The sequence below is a fragment of the Tachypleus tridentatus genome, chromosome 7, assembly GCF_004210375.1.
Source record: "Tachypleus tridentatus isolate NWPU-2018 chromosome 7, ASM421037v1, whole genome shotgun sequence".
Taxonomy (NCBI): Eukaryota; Metazoa; Arthropoda; class Merostomata; order Xiphosura; family Limulidae; genus Tachypleus; species Tachypleus tridentatus.
In genome coordinates this window covers 113,366,080-113,388,809 of record NC_134831.1, presented here as the reverse complement: position 1 = coordinate 113,388,809, position 22,730 = coordinate 113,366,080, and the positions used below count along the sequence as shown (strand labels likewise).

At 30.3% G+C, this 22,730-nt stretch overlaps 1 protein-coding gene across 1 annotated transcript in view; it reads right to left on the bottom strand.

Moving 5' to 3' along the window:
- The window catches only part of LOC143256423 (dnaJ homolog subfamily C member 7-like), a 43,706-nt gene that overhangs the window by 5,552 nt on the left and 15,424 nt on the right, over window positions 1-22,730 (bottom strand). Inside the window, 7 exon segments of the mRNA XM_076513641.1 lie at window positions 4,477-4,623; window positions 10,791-10,864; window positions 13,932-14,023; window positions 16,262-16,426; window positions 16,550-16,703; window positions 17,105-17,223; window positions 18,056-18,130. Coding sequence (XP_076369756.1) covers window positions 4,477-4,623; window positions 10,791-10,864; window positions 13,932-14,023; window positions 16,262-16,426; window positions 16,550-16,703; window positions 17,105-17,223; window positions 18,056-18,130 — 826 coding nt within the window.

The window sequence follows — 22,730 nt, the reverse complement described above, 5'->3', positions numbered from 1 at the left end:
CTTTCTCACTGTTGTGACCACTATGTTAACATTTAAAAACAAACACCATACCTGTCTCTGTGTTGTGATCACTATGGTAACATTTAAAAACAAACACCATACCTGTCTCACTGTTGTGATCACTATGGTAACATTTAAAAACAAACACCATACCTGTCTCTGTGTTGTGATCACTATGTTAACATTTAAAACAAACACCATACCTGTCTCAGTGTTGTGATCACTATGTTAACATTTAAAAAAACAAACACCATACCTGTCTCAGTGTTGTGATCACTATGTTAACATTTAAAAACAAACACCATACCTGTCTCACTGTTGTGACCACTATGTTAACATTTAAAAACAAACACCATACCTGTTTCACTGTTGTGACCACTATGTTAACATTTAAAAACAAACACCATACCTGTCTCAGTGTTGTGATCACTATGTTAACATTTAAAAACAAACACCATACCTGTCTCAGTGTTGTGATCACTATGTTAACATTTAAAAACAAACACCATACCTTTCTCACTGTTGTGACCACTATGTTAACATTTAAAAACAAACACCATACCTGTCTCTGTGTTGTGATCACTATGGTAACATTTAAAAAACAAACACCATACCTGTCTCACTGTTGTGACCACTATGTTAACATTTAAAAACAAACACCATACCTTTCTCAGTGTTGTGACCACTATGTTAACATTTAAAATCAAACACCATACCTTTCTCAGTGTTGTGACCACTATGTTAACATTTAAAAACAAACACCATACCTGTCTCAGTGTTGTGTGTTTTATTCAATACTTCATATATTCTCCAGTACAAAATCTTCTAACTACATTTCTTGTGGCCATAAAGCTCAAGCTACTGCAGCAGTATATTAAAAACCTTACAAGTTGCTGTCACACCACACAAAGGAAGGTACAACTTAATGTTCTCTCCTGGTTTTACCACTCAATAAAATTGTTTAATGTATGACTGGGTAGCATGATATCAATGACATGCTATTCTAATGTTTGTAAAAGTTTTAATGTATGACAGGGTAACATGATATCAATGACATGCTATTCTAATGTTTGTAAAAGTTTTAATGTATGACAGGGTAACATGATATCAATGACATGCTATTCTAATGTTTGTAAAAGTTTCAATGTATGACTGGGTAACATGATATCAATGACACGCTATTCTAATGTTTGTAAAGGTTTTAATGTATGACAGGGTAACATGATATCAATGACATGCTATTCTAATGTTTGTAAAAGTTTTAATGTATGACTGGGTAACATGATATCAATGACATGCTATTCTAATGTTTGTAAAAGTTTTAATGTATGACTGGGTAGCATGATATCAATGACATACTATTCTAATGTTTGTAAATATTTTAATATATGACTGGGTAAAATGATATCAATAACATGCTATTCTAATGTTTGTAAGAGTTTTAATGTATGACTGGGTAACATGATATCAATGACATGCTATTCTTATGTTTGTAAAAGTTTTAATGTATGACTGGGTAGCATGACATCAATGACATGCTATTCTAATGTTTGTAAAAGTTTTAATGTATGACTGGGTAACATGATATCAATGACATGCTATTCTAATGTTTGTAAAAGTTTTAATGTATGACAGGGTAACATGATATCAATGACATGCTATTCTAATGTTTGTAAAAGTTTTAATGTATGACAGGGTAACATGATATCAATGACATGCTATTCTAATGTTTGTAAAAGTTTTAATGTATGACTGGGTAGCATGATATCAATGACATACTATTCTAATGTTTGTAAATATTTTAATATATGACTGGGTAAAATGATATCAATAACATGCTATTCTAATGTTTGTAAAAGTTTTAATGTATGACTGGGTAACATGATATCAATGACATGCTATTCTTATGTTTGTAAAAGTTTTAATGTATGACTGGGTAGCATGACATCAATGACATGCTATTCTAATGTTTGTAAAAGTTTTAATGTATGACTGGGTAGCATGACATCAATGACATGCTATTCTAATGTTTGTAAAAGTTTTAATGTATGACTGGGTAACATGATATCAATGACATGCTATTCTAATGTTTGTAAAAGTTTTAATATATGACAGGGTAACATGATATCAATGACATGCTATTCTAATGTTTGTAAAAGTTTTAATGTATGACTGGGTAACATGATATCAATGACATGCTATTCTAACGTTTGTAAAAGTTTTAATGTATGACTGGGTAACATGATATCAATGACATGCTATTCTAATGTTTGTAAAAGTTTTAATGTATGACTGGGTAACATGATATCAATGACATGCTATTCTAATGTTTGTAAAAGTTTTAATGTATGACAGGGTAACATGATATCAATGACATGCTATTCTAATGTTTGTAAAAGTTTTAATGTATGACTGGGTAACATGATATCAATGACATGCTATTCTAATGTTTGTAAAAGTTTTAATGTATGACTGGGTAACATGATATCAATGACATGCTATTCTTATGTTTGTAAAAGTTTTAATGTATGACTGGGTAGCATGACATCAATGACATGCTATTCTAATGTTTGTAAAAGTTTTAATGTATGACAGGGTAACATGATATCAATGACATGCTATTCTAATGTTTGTAAAAGTTTTAATGTATGACAGGGTAACATGATATCAATGACATGCTATTCTAATGTTTGTAAAAGTTTTAATGTATGACTGGGTAGCATGATATCAATGACATACTATTCTAATGTTTGTAAATATTTTAATATATGACTGGGTAAAATGATATCAATAACATGCTATTCTAATGTTTGTAAAAGTTTTAATGTATGACTGGGTAACATGATATCAATGACATGCTATTCTTATGTTTGTAAAAGTTTTAATGTATGACTGGGTAGCATGACATCAATGACATGCTATTCTAATGTTTGTAAAAGTTTTAATGTATGACAGGGTAAGATGATATCAATGACATGCTATTCTAATGTTTGTAAAAGTTTTAATGTATGACAGGGTAACATGATATCAATGACATGCTATTCTAACGTTTGTAAAAGTTTTAATGTATGACAGGGTAACATGATATCAATGACATACTATTCTAATGTTTGTAAATATTTTAATATATGACTGGGTAAAATGATATCAATAACATGCTATTCTAATGTTTGTAAAAGTTTTAATGTATGGCTAGGTAACATGATATCAATGACATGCTATTCTAATGTTTGTAAAAGTTTTAATGTATGACAGGGTAACATGATATCAATGAAATGCTATTCTAATGTTTGTAAAAGTTTTAATGTATGACTGGGTAACATGATATCAATGACATGCTATTCTAATGTTTGTAAAAGTTTTAATGTATGACTGGGTAACATGATATCAATGACATGCTATTCTAATGTTTGTAAAAGTTTTAATGTATGACTGGGTAACATGATATCAATGACATGCTATTCTAATGTTTGTAAAAGTTTTAATGTATGACTGGGTAACATGATATCAATGACATGCTATTCTAATGTTTGTAAAAGTTTTAATGTATGACTGGGTAGCATGATATCAATGACATGCTATTCTAATGTTTGTAAAAGTTTTAATGTATGACTGGGTAACATGATATCAATGACATGCTATTCTAATGTTTGTAAGAGTTTTAATGTATGACTGGGTAACATGATATCAATGACATGCTATTCTTATGTTTGTAAAAGTTTTAATGTATGACTGGGTAGCATGACATCAATGACATGCTATTCTAATGTTTGTAAAAGTTTTAATGTATGACTGGGTAACATGATATCAATGACATGCTATTCTAATGTTTGTAAAAGTTTTAATGTATGACTGGGTAACATGATATCAATGAAATGCTATTCTAATGTTTGTAAAAGTTTTAATGTATGACTGGGTAACATGATATCAATGACATGCTATTCTAACGTTTGTAAAAGTTTTAATGTATGACTGGGTAACATGATATCAATGACATGCTATTCTAATGTTTGTAAAAGTTTTAATGTATGACAGGGTAACATGATATCAATGACATGCTATTCTAATGTTTGTAAAAGTTTTAATGTATGACTGGGTAACATGATATCAATGACATGCTATTCTAATGTTTGTAAAAGTTTTACTGTATGACTGGATAGCATGATAACAATGACATGCTCTTTGAATGTTTGTAAAAGTTAAGATATTTCTTTATAAAACATTTCAAACAACCCATAATATCATTAAGAATACAGTTTTAATGTTTGTTTTCCAATTCGAGTAAATAAGTTTTTTTCATTGTATTACCAGCTTATTAACTTCCCAACTCTGTAATATGTTTATTATAATAACCCAGCCTAAAAATATAAAACTATCAAGCAAGAAACTATTCACTGCATGTTCGTAAATTGGTACAACTTTACATTCAAATAATGACTTGTAGTAGTAAAAACTGATTTATAAATGATAACTTACCAGGATGATGTAGCAATGCTCGTTTCCGATAAGCTTTTCTTATCTCCTCTTCAGAAGCATTTTTCTCGACACCAAGAATCTTGTAATAGTTTTTCCGTTTACTCTTCTTTAGTTCTAGTTTCGCTTGTTCTAAAAGCTGTTTGTGTGCTTTGTAGAAAATGTAATAAGTAAGAATTTAATGTTGATAGTAAAGTTATTCATACACGTCCTTCAACTGTCTGTTATTATAATTAGAATACGATGTTCCCACACTCTTCTGTGGTGTTCAGATACCTTCCTGAATCAATCAAATATTTCTATTAACCTATAACTACTGAAATCAGGCTTCACCTAAAACATCAACAACTCGTTTTGATATTTGCCTGTGACTCGTGTACCAAGTCTGGACCCATCAGCTTTACTATATAAATGGAGGCTCATTTAGCTTGGCTGTGAAATATAAAACAGTTTCTGTACTTTTTCATTTCCTAAAGCCCTTCACTAACTGTATTAGGTATGAATTATCAAAGAAAAGCTGTATTTCAATGACACTTTACTTACTATAAAAATTCTAGAATATCTCAGATTAACTGTTAAGTTTTTAGTCTCAAGTAGCCCCTCACACAGCTGGCAAAATAATTAGAATTAAAAAAAGTTATTTCTAATTTATAGGTTTCAACTTTCATTTACATAACCCTGAGATCACTCAAAGTTAATACAAAAAGTTATATTTTATTTAAGTTAAATATATATATTTCATTTTTCCATGATATTACTAACTGTACTATTACTCTAAACTTATATTGTATAATCTGTAATACATTACAATGAAATGTTTAAAAATAAGACATATATAAAAGTGTACATTATTTGTAATTATTTTGTGAAATAATCTTAAATAACTTTTCAACACGTCTTTAGACTTTGATATAAAATTTATTTTAATGTTTTATTTAGAACAACACACATCCATGGACTACGGACCCCAGCCAATGTTACATTATAGTGAACAGAGAAACATTAGCTCTCAGCAGAACGTGGTACGTATTAAACAATCTCTTGTGAACAAATAAAACACTGACATAATTATATATAAAAATTATTAAACCTTAGAAATATGCACTTTAAATCATACACGACACATAATTATGTGAATTATAAAACTACAAGTCTAAATATAATGCAACTGTCTAACTAATGATTCTTGGTTAGAAACAACTCTTGAATGAGGACAAAGCTACAAAAATGCTGAGAGTGGTTTAATTAACTCTATATATAACTTCTGTGCCAGTTTTAAAATAACAGTTAAGAGAACATATTTCAAAAAGCACTCTTTTCAGTGGTTACAACTGTGTAGATCAACTAATTATAACTGACTGAGAAATCACTACTCTCGGTGTTCAAAGTGGGTGTCGCACCTGTTAAAGAGTTCAGATAAATGTATTCATCCTTTCATCCAATGTGCCCTATGGAACTTGAAAGAAGAACTCTACACAGAAACAAACTGAATATTTCATTTTACAGTTTGTTTCAAATTAAAATAATTAAAACTAAGAAGACATAAAAGTTTAAATTATACCGTTAACTGTATTTCTGACTTTACTGTCAAACAACATAAAACAGCTTAACTGTGTTTACATGTAGTCTTGTCGCATGTAAAGAAAACTGTTACTACAAGAAAGGCGTTAAGTGGAGATCCGGTCCTTGTTCTTCCAATGAACCAGTTCACATATTCTCTACACGATAATGTTGAATACTTCTATAAAATCAACCAAGTCATTAACCCTTTAGTATTAACTTCTGGTCAGAATCAGTTACCTATATTATATGTCTCTCATTTATACCAAAGTGTACAGACAATCCAACAAAACAACCTCTTTATGGAATGTTGACTGTAATATCAAATCTGCTACATGTTTCTGTACAAAATTAGAAACATTTTAAGCACAATGTACCAAATATCAGAACACTTACAAAAGTACCTGTACTTAACATATGTATGCAAACTAGCACCAGTCTTACAAGTCAGAGTGATGTCCGTGTGAATAACAGACACATAATGGTCTATTGTACAGTTACTGTATGAGCATATCCTTCAGAGCCTTCAAAATGTGTATCCACAGTTCCATTCAATATCACTGTATATGTGGTTTTTACAATATATTTGTATCATGTATGTAGTTTTTACAATATATACGTACCGTGTATGTAGTTTTTACAATATATGTGTATGATGTATGTGGTTTTGACAATATTTTTGTACAATGGGTGTGGTTTTGACAACATCTCTGTATGATATGTGTGGTTTTTGACAATATCTTTATATAATGTATGTGGTTTTTACAATATCTCTGTATGATGCATGTGTTTTTTACAATGCATGTTTTCTTACAGCAAAGCCACATAAGGCTATATGCTGTGTCCACTGAGAAGAATCAAACCCCTGATTTGAGCATTGTAAATCTGAAGACATACTGTTGTTCCACTGGAACACAAGGTTCTTACAATACCTCTGTATGATAGATGTGGTTTTTACAATATCTCTGTATGGTGTATGTGGTTTTTACAATATCTCTGTATGGTGTATGTGGTTTTTACAATATCTCTGTATGGTGTATGTGGTTTTTCGTTCCTCTATCAGGAACCGTCATTATATCAGTTTTATAAAGTAAAATGAATAGTTGATAACTACAACATCAAATACATAATACCATGTTGAATGACACTCTGTAAAAGGTCATGCCTTTTTGTACTTTGACCCCCACCTTGCAGATAAAGTTATAAAGAAGTGTTAAATCCATGTATAGAAAAAATAAAGTCATTAACTTGATCTTATGGCCTACTTTCAATATAAGTAGGAATGTAACTCTCATCAAGGTTCTTTATAAAAATGAAATTAGTTGATGAAATAGTTCGAAGTTTGTCTCACATGATCCCAAGATTACGTAGTTTTAAAATAACAAGACTTTTGATTTGTTCTACTATTTATAATAAAACTATCACTATTTAATGTAGTTAGTTGCAGTCAGTATGAGAATAGTTAACAGGCAACATGATTTTCATTTTGTGTATAAAAATACTCTATATTATCTTATGATTTTCAAATTTCATTTGCATAACCTATAGAACCTTTTACTGAATATCAAATGTTTTTTAAAGAAAATATTTATATTTTATAACCCATTTTCTTTATTATATAATTAACTCAAGATATTATCATAGATGTACAATACAATAAGTTGAAATGGACATATATAAATAACTGTTAATTGTTTTGGAATTTTTTTTGTCTAATTTCATGTCATTTTCTTTTCATTTACAGTTTATTATTAATTTTATTTTCTAATTCTTTGTTGTTTATTCTTGACACAGATAAGTCAACCTTTTCCTGCCAACGTGACCCTGTGGATTATTATATAATAAGCTCTTACAGGACAAAGGTCATCCACAAACCTTTCCACTGATGCTTACAGACAAGAATGATACAATTTTGCTTAGGTGTTTCCAAAAGTCAAAATGTCTCTAAGTTAAATGTATACAATCATAAAAATTTCAAATATACATGTCTAAACACAAATAACACTTAACTTATTAAAACATAAACATACAACCTTAATGCAATCTGTGTTTAGAAAACTACTACATAAAAGCTGAGAAACATTTGCCAAACATCAGGTATACAAATAGACTAACCATCTTTTTGAACTTCATGGTACAAATCCCTACAGTGATAGAGGTTTCTTCAGATGGTAACTAAACAGTCTGAAATCTCCTCTTTCGATTGGCTGTTGGCATGTCATTCTACTAACAACTGTCACCTAGCAACACTGCTTTCACTTTGTAAGTGGGTGTTGCTGACCTTAAGCTTAGAAATAGTGGAATGTAAAACCACATCAAGAAATTCTTGAAAATTTTCCAAATGCTAATAAAATACAGGTGGAACTTAATTTGACCTCGCATGCTAATAGTATTTATTCTATTCTCACAGTATCATATATAATAATCCCTAAAGTTCAGACTTAAAACCAAGAACAGATCACGTGACACCCAAACACTGCAGTTTCAACTGCTGTTTTAAATCTTAAATGAACAAAACTTAAGTTATAATATACTACATAACAGTAATTATATCAAAATAAAATCATATTACAGCAGTTTAATTATATTGTTAACGTAATTTAGTAACATGTACAGAAGAGGTTTTAAAATGGCATTGGTGACATTCATAGTTATGGGTATGCTCACTGCTTACAGTATTCCTGGCAGTAATCCTAATAATATCTCCCAAGTTTCAGCCAGCTTAGGAGATTTGGGTTAGTCTGAAGTCTATATACTATGCTAACATTGGAAAATGACCTTCATAGAAATAAAACATAATACAAACAGATACACTAAACATTATGTACTGAACATAATACAAACAGATACACTAAGCATTATGTACTGAACATAATACAAACAGATACATTAAGCATTATGTACTGAACATAATACAAACAGATACATTAAGCATTATGTACTGAACATAATACAAACAGATACACTAAGCATTATGTACTGAACATAATACAAACAGATACACTAAGCATTATGTACTGAACATAATACAAACAGATACACTAAGCATTATGTACTGAACATAATACAAACAGATACATTAAGCATTATGTACTGAACATAATACAAACAGATACATTAAGCATTATGTACTGAACATAATACAAACAGATACACTACACATTATGTACTGAACATAATACAAACAAATACACTAAGCATTATGTACTGAACATAATACAAACAGATACACTAAGCATTATGTACTGAACATAATACAAACAGATACACTACACATTATGTACTGAACATAATACAGATACACTAAGCATTATGTACTGAACATAATACAAACAGATACACTAAGCATTATGTACTGAACATAATACAAACAGATACACTAAGCATTATGTACTGAACATAATACAAACAGATACATTAAGCATTATGTACTGAACATAATACAAACAGATACATTAAGCATTATGTACTGAACATAATACAAACAGATACACTACACATTATGTACTGAACATATTTCTTTTTTTTTACACACTAAAGTCATTTCAAGATTTTGTTCATGTGTATGATCTTTATGATGAAACAAAGTGTTCTGTACCCAGATGTTGTCTTTTCCCTTGATTCTTTCTCCTCAAGACTTTCAATGGCCTTTGTTATTTTCTTTACTAACACAGAATATATATATAACTATGTATTCCTTTTTCACTAACATCAGTTTAAAACCTTACCCTGTCTATCTGCTGTTATTTTCTTTGAAAGACAGCTAATTAACTACAAAACTATTGACCATTTTCTTGTGTAAAATAAAACATACACTTTCCTATACAAACTCATTACTGCAGTAGTCCATACAGAGGTACTAAATAGTTGTTTGAATTGTATTGACTTTAGGTATTAAAGTTAAAAGGCTGTTTTTCTTTACTTTATAAAATAGGCAAACAAGTTATATATTTCCTCAAGTCTTGCATTATACTGGCTTCATTATTTTAAAATGTCTCTGTTGATTAATAATTTACTACTGGCTTCTTCCTACTTCTACAGTTACTCCTGTCTACTACATTCAATCTTACAGTATTGTCCTCCATTACTTAGTAGCCAAATATTATTGTATACACTGTTACAATATTCAGTTGTACAGTATTACTGTCAACAATATTCAGTTGTTCGGTATTAATGTCAACAATATTCACTTGTTCGGTATTACTGTCAACAATATTCAGCCGTACAGTATTACTGTCAACAATATTCAGCCGTACAGTATTACTGTCAACAATATTCAGTCGTACAGTATTACTGTCAACAATATTCAGTCGTACAGTATTACTGTCAACAATATTCAGTCGTACAGTATTACTGTCAACAATATTCAGTCGTACAGTATTCTTGTCAACAATATTCGGTTGTACAGTATTCTTGTCAACAATATTCGGTTGTACAGTATTCTTGTCAACAATATTCGGTTGTACAATATTACTGTCTGCGATATTCAGTTGTACACTATTACTGTCAACAATATTCAGTAGTAAAATATTATATTTTACAATATTCAGTTGTACAGTATTCTTGTCAACAATATTCAGTTGTACAATATTATATTCTACAATATTCAGTTGTACAGTATTATTGTTTACAACATTCGGTTGTACAATAATATTTACTTTATAAAACTATACGTATGTCAACTAGTCTTGGGTTCTTCGCATCTTCTATAACTAGATATTTTGGTAATTTATTTTCAAAATAAAATAGCTACCCACCTCTAGTCGACTCCTTCATACAAACAGTTTCGTAATCCCTCACACATTCTTCAAACATTTCTAAGTCCATGTAACTGAATGAGAGATACAGAAACAGTTTTACAATATAAAATTGACTTACAAATTGTATGTTGTAGATACAGCAAAAATTGTTACTCTAGAACTGTGTAACATTCTCAATACCTTACTTATAGAAATACTGATAGCTAGAATTAGTCAAAAACAATTTTTTAATAATTATTTTAACATTGAATAAATTACTTGCAAAAAAGTCAGATTAATTTACAGGGCTTTCAAACATCATGTAAGATATATATTAAGTTGGTTTTTACCAAAACTAAGTTTTATTCACTAACACAGACTCCAACATCAAATATTTTGTATTAATTGAAGGAGTACGTTAAAACATGTCTTTGTTATGAAACATGTAATTAATCTCATAAAACCTGTACACTATATCACTTGATAATTACAGGTAAAAACTTTATCCCTAACTTCTACAGGTTTCACAAAGTTTGATCATGGCCTCAAATATCCATAACTCATATCATACAGCACACAGGTGTCAAACAGTTTGTTCAGGGCCTTGAATCCATATCTTCAAGGTTTTAAAAATTCTGAAAATACAACAGTTTTATTTGTGGTATACCTCATGTATATAGTTAGAACTTTCTTTATTAGATTTCATGATATTTTAGTTAAGTGTACAGTTTTAACTGTACATGAAAAATCAAGTTTACAGAATCTCTGTAATGTTCTTTCTCCTTCAAGAAACAAAATAAAATCACCACTAAAACACAAAGACAGAAGAAAATGTATTATCAAGCAATTTGGTAAAATAATAAAAAAACAGTTATAAAAACAGTGCCATGGTAATAAATAACTGTTTGAGGTTCATAAGTAAACAAAATTCCTGCTTGAAAACTAGAGATAGCTGTAAATCTGTACTCTATTAATTTTGTCACTAACTTAAATAGTTGTTTGAGGTTCATAAATAAACAAAATACCTACTTGAAAGCTAGAGATAGCTATAAATCTGTACTCTATTAATTTTGTCACTAACTTAAATAGGTAAATTGATTAATCTTTAACTGTACTACTATCGAACAATTTTAAAATCTTTGAACCAAGAAATACAAACAAATCATTTGAAACTTGTATTTGTATAAATTTGTTTCAGTAAATCTTTTTACCATAGAACAAAATTTTCTTTTATTCTATATGGATTGTAAACATTGTTTTTAAAATCAAACTTTCCTGCAATTATGTCTACACTTGTATTCTTAGAGTTATTACTAATGGGTTCTATTACCTACAAAATTATTGCTCATCACTAGTATACAACTTCTAGTAGGAATACAAATGATGAAATACTTTAGAGGATTTATACCTACATTATAAAAAAAGTTTCTAGAAGTTAACTGTGGTGATAATCAGGTGCATCACATGGGATAGTTCATGTTGAAGTGAAACAGATAAAAAACAATGTGGTTGTGTGACAATTAATATATAACACAAACCTCTCTACATGATACAGTTTCTAGTAGTGGCATGTTGCCTCATGAAACGGGTTCCGAGTTTTTCAAGTACAAACTTTTAGCTCACAGCACCATCATCTCTTGACCCATTTGATATCTAATTACAGTTTTGGATTCAAATAAAATCCTTTCAACTGATGTATTATGTCCAAAATTTCATAAATTAATTTGCTCTAATCCTGTATGAATGCATTTCAATTTGAGGGTAGGCTAGCATAAATCCTGATGAGTAATAAAACTGAAGTGAATATACATGTGTCTTATGTTGGGTATTGGTGGTGCACAAAAATACAGCTAATAAAAACAGTCTTAAAGTTTAATTTACTCTAATCCTGCCCTGGCTATTGAGGATTCCCTCTTCTTTTATTTGGTTAATGATAGAAAATACTGCAAGAAAAAAAACTGATTCTGACAGTAAGTTGTTTAAACTTTACAGCAGGCTTAGCATGGACCAAACATGTAGGCCTATGAAAGGTGTTTCTTCTTTTCAGGTTACCAAACAATATTAGTAACTAGCTCTTATTTTAATAACACAAAAAAGGAACAAAAACCTATATTTATCATACTGTATGCACTCTTACTTGTTAATCCATTATTGGCCAGTAAGTAAATAAAACTATAATGTTCAAGGTCTCTAATAATAAATTCCATACATGTTGAGGATCTCACTACTGATTCTATTTATAGTGTAATTATCTGTACTTCTCCTGTGATCCTGCTAACATATTACAGTAATTTTATTTGGAATGGAAGACTGCTGACTTAAAGAATAGCCAACTACTTTCACATCAAAGCTGACAACCATCCTATGTTTACTTGCAGTACTGGTCGACTTGTCTTACAACATGGTATAGTCTTTAATTTTTATATTATACTGGGTTATGCTATATTTAAAGAATTTTGACTGGCTGTACAATGACAGCTGATTGCCTGAGAAAGTTTGATGATGTAAATACATGTTAATGATGTACAAGTTGTCAGGACTTGAGGACAAGAAGAACATGACAGTAATGGTCAGCAAAGCTCTAAATAAGTTGAAGTTGAAAGCAAGTTCAAGTAACGGCTACTAGATGTTAAAAGAATGATGTCTAGCATACAGATGTATCCCAGTCAACAAATGTTAATATCATTCAAATGAAAGAAAAAAAATGTTATCTCAATGGATTTAGCACTACTTTTGTAAAGGTAGAGCATACAATGGTTCAAATCTGTTCGTAACTGTAATATACTTGTAAGATTTTAAATTCAACTTACACTGAATTACACTAATAAACATCTGATATAAAACATTCCTAATTATACGTTAGTAACAAGTGGAAAGTGTATAAACAAGTTAATTCACGACAACTAAAAATACAGTGAAAACACTTCATATAGTTACCCAGTAAATTCACTGATATCTTCCACAATGAACTGTCACAAAACACCAACAGAACTTAAGACACTTTCCTTTTAAGTGACCTAACAAAAGTTTCCAAAATAAAATGCTAAAAAGAACCATTGTTGTTTGAACACCTCATTAAATCAACTGAAAACCTGTGCAACCTAAGTGTGACAGTTTATGAACTTTCCTGTGCTTATACGAAAAGACGCACTTCCTTACCACTTTGCACGACGTAGATACGCTTTTATGTAATTCTCATCCAGCCTTATGGCTTCTGTACAATCTTCTATGGCCTCTTTTAATTTTGAAATCTATTATAAGAACCAAGTAATGGTGATAAATAAGCATGAAAGCAAATTAACATTAGAGATTGTCTTTCTAAAACTATTTATTTGAATAAACAAAGTATCATAAAAAGTGTCCATTGTTCCTTCTGTAGAATGACAATTAATCAAGCTTTATTACGAAGACACTAACATTAATATATGTAACTATGTTAAGTGTTGAATATAATTATGAAAACATTGAGGGAAATAGGGTCCAAAAACAAATGTCACAACTTAATGATGTTAAAATGAACTGATTTACAATACAGTTATATACTGATGGCTTACACTGTCACTGATAGTCACCCAACTAATCACAATTTGTCTTATTGGTACAAAAAGCACAAGTAGTCATACTATGCCCAGTAGTATTAGGGTTGGGATATAGATCACACGATAAGCAAGTAGAAATAAAAATTTTAGTAATTCAAGGAGATACTCCATGCAAAAATTTGGCACAATTAATACTTGAAGTGTTCACAGAAACAAAACTGAAACCTTGCAAAGGTGACATTAAATATCTCAGAATCTGTCTTTTATGAGAGAGCTGCAGATTGACTGAAGAACTTGTTACTTTGCTGTAAATACAAGTGTGAATTACCTTGAAATACACATTAGTATGAAATGATCTTGTCTTGATAGCCACACTGAAAACAGCTGCAAATGAGTAAAAACATACTAAAAGTTTAAAAAGGCCATTTGACTACAAACAGTGAAGTGAGAAAAGGTGAATCCAGTTTGTTTGACACAGAAAAGGATAACAGTATGACAGTCAAGTTTGAGACTGTATCTTAGAGAACAATGTTGGTGGTATATACAAAGTTGAAAGGTACAGTAAAATTTTAATTATCATGCCACTCCTTCAGGAGCTCCACTGTCTAGACTAGGAAAACATATATGTAAAAATGGCTGGTTTGGGTCGAGAAAAATTTTATGTAGAGGAGTGAACAACGTTTTGACCTTCTTCAGTCATAGTCAGGTTCACAAAGAAAGAAAGAGGTAACTGACCGATAGCTGAACACATGTTTGAAAGGCAGTTGTATAGCTGGGTGTAAGAATGTATAGGGTGTGCTTAGATGTTTGATTATATTTATTAATATAGGTATAAAGGTGTTCCTTTGTATTGATTTATTTTCGGCTTGAGTAGTTGTATAAGTAAGGCTTTTTTTAATTTTGTGTTTGTTTATGTTTGTTTCTTTATTTGGTATTTGGTCGAAACATTGTTCGCTCCTATAAGTAAAATATTTTCTCAACCCAAACCAACCGTTTTTACATATATATTTTTCTCTACAAGTGGGTTTTCTCGTCATCACTGATTACCTAGGCTAGGAATCAATTTTCACAAAGACTCTTATCAGACAAGTAAGATAATTTGTTACTTACGAGGTAAATGCAACACTTATAAATATGACTTAATTCACACTGTCCCAACATGAACATTCTCAAGGTTGTACGAGTTTCATGTAAAAACGGAGGTCAGAATAGGCTGAATTATGAAGACTAATTAATACATAACATTTGGGACACTGTACACTGATATATTATATGGCAGTATAAAAACAGTGTGATGCTCTGTGTGAAGCAAAGGACTTTTTATAGTCTGTATCATAATGTTTTGTAGCAAACGTTGATCAGTTCACCATCTACTTGTTGTTTGTAACTCCTGTATTTGTATCACTCACATTTCCATATTAATGTGTATATATATAATTATTAATGTTTGTTTTTAAGATAATGCCATTACCATATGCTTTGTTTTCTTATTTTTTCCACACTTTTAGAATTTTAAGGAACAATACGCTGGTAACTTTACCACTAAAACTGTGCCTGAACCTCAGATTCTAAACATGTTTCTGTTTTTGTCATTTTGAATAGGACAAAAAAATAGTTTAGACTAATGTTTGTCTCTTCAAACTGTTGAGATAGAAATTCTGTTAAATACAAAAAAAATTAATTTTTAAATATAAATATTTTTCAAGTAATTTGAGCTTACAATGACTGTTCTCTGTACTAGTCCATAGGGTAGAATTTCAGTTATTCAAATGTTTCTGTTTCTTTCCTCAAACACCTGTTGTTACATTAAAATGAATAAAACTAAATTGTATCATATTATAATGTCAGTATATTTCATACTTGTACTTATTGATAACTTACAACTTATTACAGCTGTCCAATGTTTTAAAAATATTTTTTACCACCAGTACTACAAAATGGTTAACTTACCTTAGCACATACAGTAGCACGATTAAAGTAAATCTTCGCATTGGTGTAAACATTGGATGGGTCAATTTCCAAAGCACTGGAATACAGATCATATGCCTCCTGCAGTCTTCCCTTCTTAAAGGCATCATTTCCTTCATCTTTCTTACCCATTAAGAGCTTAACTCTCTGACAGGTACAACCAATAGAAATCAGTAAATAACACCATCCAAGTTTTGTTTCAGGTCATGTTACATCAACACTGTATAAACATTTAATAGACAACTACAATAAAACAAAGTTTTAACTCACCCTATAAAGATCTTGAACTTTTGAGTAATCAGGTGCGAGCCTCAGGACTTGCTGTAAATGATTGTAGGACTTTTCAACAAAATCCTGGTAATATAGACACATTCCCCGAACATAAAGTGCATCTACGTTCATAGCATCTACATGGAGAATATCACTGGAATAGCAAAACATGTAAAATTACCTCTTTAACCAATAAATTGCCAATAGTTTACTAGAAACCACTATCTGATGACCAGTCATTCAAACACTAGTAGCCAATACTTTACTGGACACTACTATCCAGTGACTATAAAGTGAACACTTTGATAACAGACAACAAACCCAGTACCCTATAACCAGTCTTTATTTGACTGGACACTACTCTCTAGTGCCTATAAAGTGAACACTTTGATAAAAGACATTAGAGAAATCAAAATTCAAGAAAATAAAGACAAGACATGATCTGACTAGAAACAATAGTACTTATAAGACTCCCTCATCAAATTACCATTGGTCTTAAGATTTGTAATTGTTGTTAAGAACTGATATAAAGATATCATAAAACCAACAACGTACTTCGCTATTTCTTGGGCTTCTTCGTATCTTCCTAAAAAAGCTAAACACTCTGCTTTTATAAGTTTCAACTTATTTGAACTAACAGCTTGCTGAATGGCTCTGTCCATGCAGAAAACAACCTAAGAAATATTTTTACATTTTTAAAGTAATGAAATATAATTTATTAACCTTTTCAGATGAAATTAAATATTACACCAGTAATGACTCTAGCTAATTTAATACACTGTTCTCAATTATAATGATTAGAATGTATTGATTACTCAATGAACTAATCATGCTGTTACAATGTTTGGTCCCAATTTGACTAATATCTAACAAGGTATAAAGTTCAATGGAAGACTAATACAAGTCCTAAATCCATATATCACGTTAATAATGTTAAATAATCCCTTTGCATAAAAGTTGATAAAAAAAAATTATACAATAAATATATACATTAAACATCCAACTAATACTCTAAATGAAGTAAGCATTGAAGGAAAATAGAAGTTACTTATAAAACACATAAAACCTTCTTCACTATTATAGATTCCCAAGTTATAACACTAGTTTGATATGTACTATCAGAAAACTTCACCCAAATACTTTGGAAAGTAGTAAGACATCAGACAAGGGCTGTTTATTTTTAATAAAATAAGCTACAATGCAAGTCAATAAAAATATATTTTAAAGAATTTCTCCACAATATTGTCCTTAATTCTAAAACTAAACAAACAGAAATGTTACAGAGTTAGACGTTTAACACTTTTAAATCAAACAAATAAAAATTCACGAAATTCTTACAAGGTCCTCATACGTTACGACGAAACAATAAATGTTACCTATCTGAATGTTTATTTTTATGATTAAAGTAGTCTCAGGAAAATTATTTTGAGAACAAAGTTTCTAAAGACTCAATATATAAAACATATTATGACTATTATTGCTACAAATATGTACAAAAATTATTACTTTTCTGTACTCTTTTTTGTCATATGCTTTCTCTCCATCTCGCATAAAATGTTCTAGAATTTCCAAATTCTTTTTCTACAAATGAGGGAAGAAAACAATAAAATACCTGGTAATCACACTTGTTAAAGTACAGTTTCATTAGCTGTACACTGTGTCAACTTGTCGACATGTGTTTAATGTAAACAGATACAAGTATATAATGATACACAAGCTGAAATAAACATTATTTTAATACTCAGTATCAAAAGATTCTTTTACAAAACATTAAACTGATTGCTTAAATTTTACAGTAGTTTTCACAACATGTTCAATCTTTGAAAAACCACTAACTTTTAAAACCTTTTTCAAAATAAATGTTTATAAAAGTGAAGATCTCTTGGTGACAAACCTTGACCTATACGTTGTCTACTAATTTACATTAACCATTCTCATAACACTACCTGTGCTGTTCAACTTAAAACATATTTGTAAATGTTGTTTGTTTTTACATTCTTTACCATCATACGATATGTTCACATTCATGAACACTATAGACTATATGTATTAACAAGCATAGCAATTTAAACTAGGTTAACTAGTGTCACCAGCACCAGCTATCCAACTACTGTAACACAAGTGTCACCAGCACCTTTACCAGTTATCCAACTACTGTAACACAAGTGTCACCAGCACCATCACCAGTTATCCAAAACTGTAATACAAGTGTCACCAGCACCATCACCAGTTATCCAAAACTGTAATACAAGTGTCACCAGCACCAGCACCAGTTATCCAACTACTGTAACACAGGTGTCACCAGCACCTTCACCACCAATCCAACTACTGTAACACAAGTGTCACCAGCACCTTCACCACCAATCCAACTACTATAACACAAGTGTCACCAGCACCTTCACCACTAATCCAACTACTGTAACACAAGTATCACCAGCACCAGTTATCCAACTACTGTAACACAAGTGCCATCAGCACTTTCACCACCAATCCAACTACTGTAACACAAGTGCCACCAGCACCTTCACCAATAATCCATCCTCATAAAACAACCCACAATCCTTAACTGTTGTATAAGAAACTGTATAATACATGTAATTCAGTATGAAACCAATAAGAATCTGATAATCCCATTCCCTCAGTTTCTCTCCACAAACTAATCCATGTTGACTAATAAATATAATTAGCTCCTTGTGTAATACTAATTAGATATCACTCATCCATTAAAATGTAATAACTACAGTGTTATAGTTTCTTGACTCTTCACAAAGTTGCTTCCAGTGTAAACTTCCTGAGACAGCTTGTCATTCAATGCATCACTTCTTCCCAAAATACTGTTTGTAATTACTTGTAATGGACTTGCTGCTTCTGTTACTGCTATTTCTAATGACTTCACTACAACAACTACTTATTAACAGATTTACTACAACTGTCTGTTGTGGGTTTACTACAACTACAACTACTTATTAACAGATTTACAACTACTGTCTGTACTGGGTTAACTACAACTACTTATTAACAGATTTACTACAACTGCATATACTGGTTTACTACTACTACAACTACTTATTAACAGATTTACTACTACTGTCTGTAGTGGGTTTACTACAACTACAACTACTTATTAACAGATTTACTACTACTCTCTGTAATGGGTAAACTACAACTACTTATTAACAGATTTACTACTATTCTCTGTAATGGGTAAACTACAACTACTTATTAACAGATTTACTACTACTGTCTGTAGTGGGTTTACTACAACTACTTATTAACAGATTTACTACTACTGTCTGTAGTGGGTTTACTACAACTACAACTACTTATTAACAGATTTACTACTACTCTCTGTAATGGGTAAACTACAACTACTTATTAACAGATTTACTACTACTGTCTGTAGTGGGTTTACTACAACTACTTATTAACAGATTTACTACAACTGCATATACTGGTTTACTACTACTACAACTACTTATTAACAGATTTACTACTACTGTCTGTAGTGGGTTTACTACAACTACAACTACTTATTAACAGATTTACTACTACTGTCTGTACTGGGTTTATTACTAGTACAACTACTTATTAACAGATTTACTACTACTGTCTGTACTGGGTTTATTACTAGTACAACTACTTATTAACAGATTTACTACTACTGTCTGTACTGGGTTTATTACTAGTACAACTAGTTATTAACAGATTTACTACTACTGTTTGTAATGGGTTTATTACTGGTACAACTACTTATTAACAGATTTACTACTACTGTTTGTAATGGGTTTATTACTAGTACAACTACTTGTTAACAGATTTACTACTACTGTTTGTAATGGGTTTATTACTAGTACAACTACTTATTAACAGATTTACTACTACTGTTTGTAATGGGTTTATTACTGGTACAACTACTTCTTAACAGGTTTACTACTACTGTCTGTACTGGGTTTATTACTACTACAACTACTTATTAACAGATTTAGTACTACTGTTTGTAATGGGTTTATTACTGGTACAACTACTTATTAACAGATTTACTACTACTGTTTGTAATGGGTTTATTACTAGTACAACTACTTATTAACAGGTTTACTACTACTGTTTGTAATGGGTTTATTACTAGTACAACTACTTATTAACAGATTTACTACTACTGTTTGTAATGGGTTTATTACTGGTACAACTACTTATTAACAGATTTACTACTACTGTTTGTAATGGGTTTATTACTAGTACAACTACTTATTAACAGATTTACTACTACTGTTTGTAATGGGTTTATTACTAGTACAACTACTTATTAACAGATTTACTACTACTGTTTGTAATGGGTTTATTACTAGTACAACTACTTATTAACAGATTTAGTACTACTGTTTGTAATGGGTTTATTACTAGTACAACTACTTGTTAACAGATTTACTACTACTGTCTGTACTGGGTTTATTACTAGTACAACTACTTATTAACAGATTTACTACTACTGTTTGTAATGGGTTTATTACTAGTACAACTACTTCTTAACAAATTTACTACTACTGTTTGTAATGGGTTTATTACTAGTACAACTACTTATTAACAGATTTACTACTACTGTCTGTACTGGGTTTATTACTAGTACAACTACTTATTAACAGATTTACTACTACTGTTTGTAATGGGTTTATTACTAGTACAACTACTTATTAACAGATTTACTACTACTGTTTGTAATGGGTTTATTACTAGTACAACTACTTATTAACAGATTTACTACTACTGTCTGTACTGGGTTTATTACTGGTACAACTACTTATTAACAGGTTTACTACTACTGTTTGTAATGGGTTTATTACTAGTACAACTACTTAACAGATTTAGTACTACTGTTTGTAATGGGTTTATTACTAGTACAACTACTTATTAACAGATTTACTACTACTGTTTGTAATGGGTTTATTACTAGTACAACTACTTATTAACAGATTTACTACTACTGTCTGTACTGGGTTTATTACTGGTACAACTACTTATTAACAGGTTTACTACTACTGTTTGTAATGGGTTTATTACTAGTACAACTACTTAACAGATTTAGTACTACTGTCTGTACTGGGTTTATTACTAGTACAACTACTTATTAACAGATTTACTACTACTGTCTGTACTGGGTTTATTACTAGTACAACTACTTATTAACAGATTTACTACTACTGTCTGTACTGGGTTTATTACTAGTACAACTACTTATTAACAGATTCAGTACTACTGTTTGTAATGGGTTTATTACTAGTACAACTACTTATTAACAGATTTACTACTACTGTTTGTAATGGGTTTATTACTAGTACAACTACTTATTAACAGATTTACTACTACTGTTTGTAATGGGTTTATTACTAGTACAACTACTTATTAACAGATTTACTACTACTGTTTGTAATGGGTTTATTACTAGTACAACTACTTATTAACAGATTTACTACTACTGTTTGTAATGGGTTTATTACTAGTACAACTACTTATTAACAAATTTACTACTACTGTCTGTACTGGGTTTATTACTGGTACAACTACTTATTAACAGGTTTACTACTACTGTTTGTAATGGGTTTATTACTAGTACAACTACTTAACAGATTTAGTACTACTGTTTGTAATGGGTTTATTACTAGTACAACTACTTATTAACAGATTTACTACTACTGTTTGTAATGGGTTTATTACTAGTACAACTACTTGTTAACAGATTTAGTACTACTGTTTGTAATGGGTTTATTACTGGTACAACTACTTATTAACAGATTTACTAATACTGTTTGTAATGGGTTTATTACTAGTACAACTACTTATTAACAGATTTACTACTACTGTTTGTAATGGGTTTATTACTAGTACAACTACTTATTAACAGATTTAGTACTACTGTTTGTAATGGGTTTATTACTAGTACAACTACTTATTAACAGATTTACTACTACTGTTTGTAATGGGTTTATTACTAGTACAACTACTTGTTAACAGATTTACTCATACTTATCAATAGATTTACTACTACTGTTTGTAATGGGTTTATTACTAGTACAACTACTTATTAACAGATTTACTACTACTGTCTGTACTGGGTTTATTACTAGTACAACTACTTATTAACAGATTTAGTACTACTGTTTGTAATGGGTTTATTACTAGTACAACT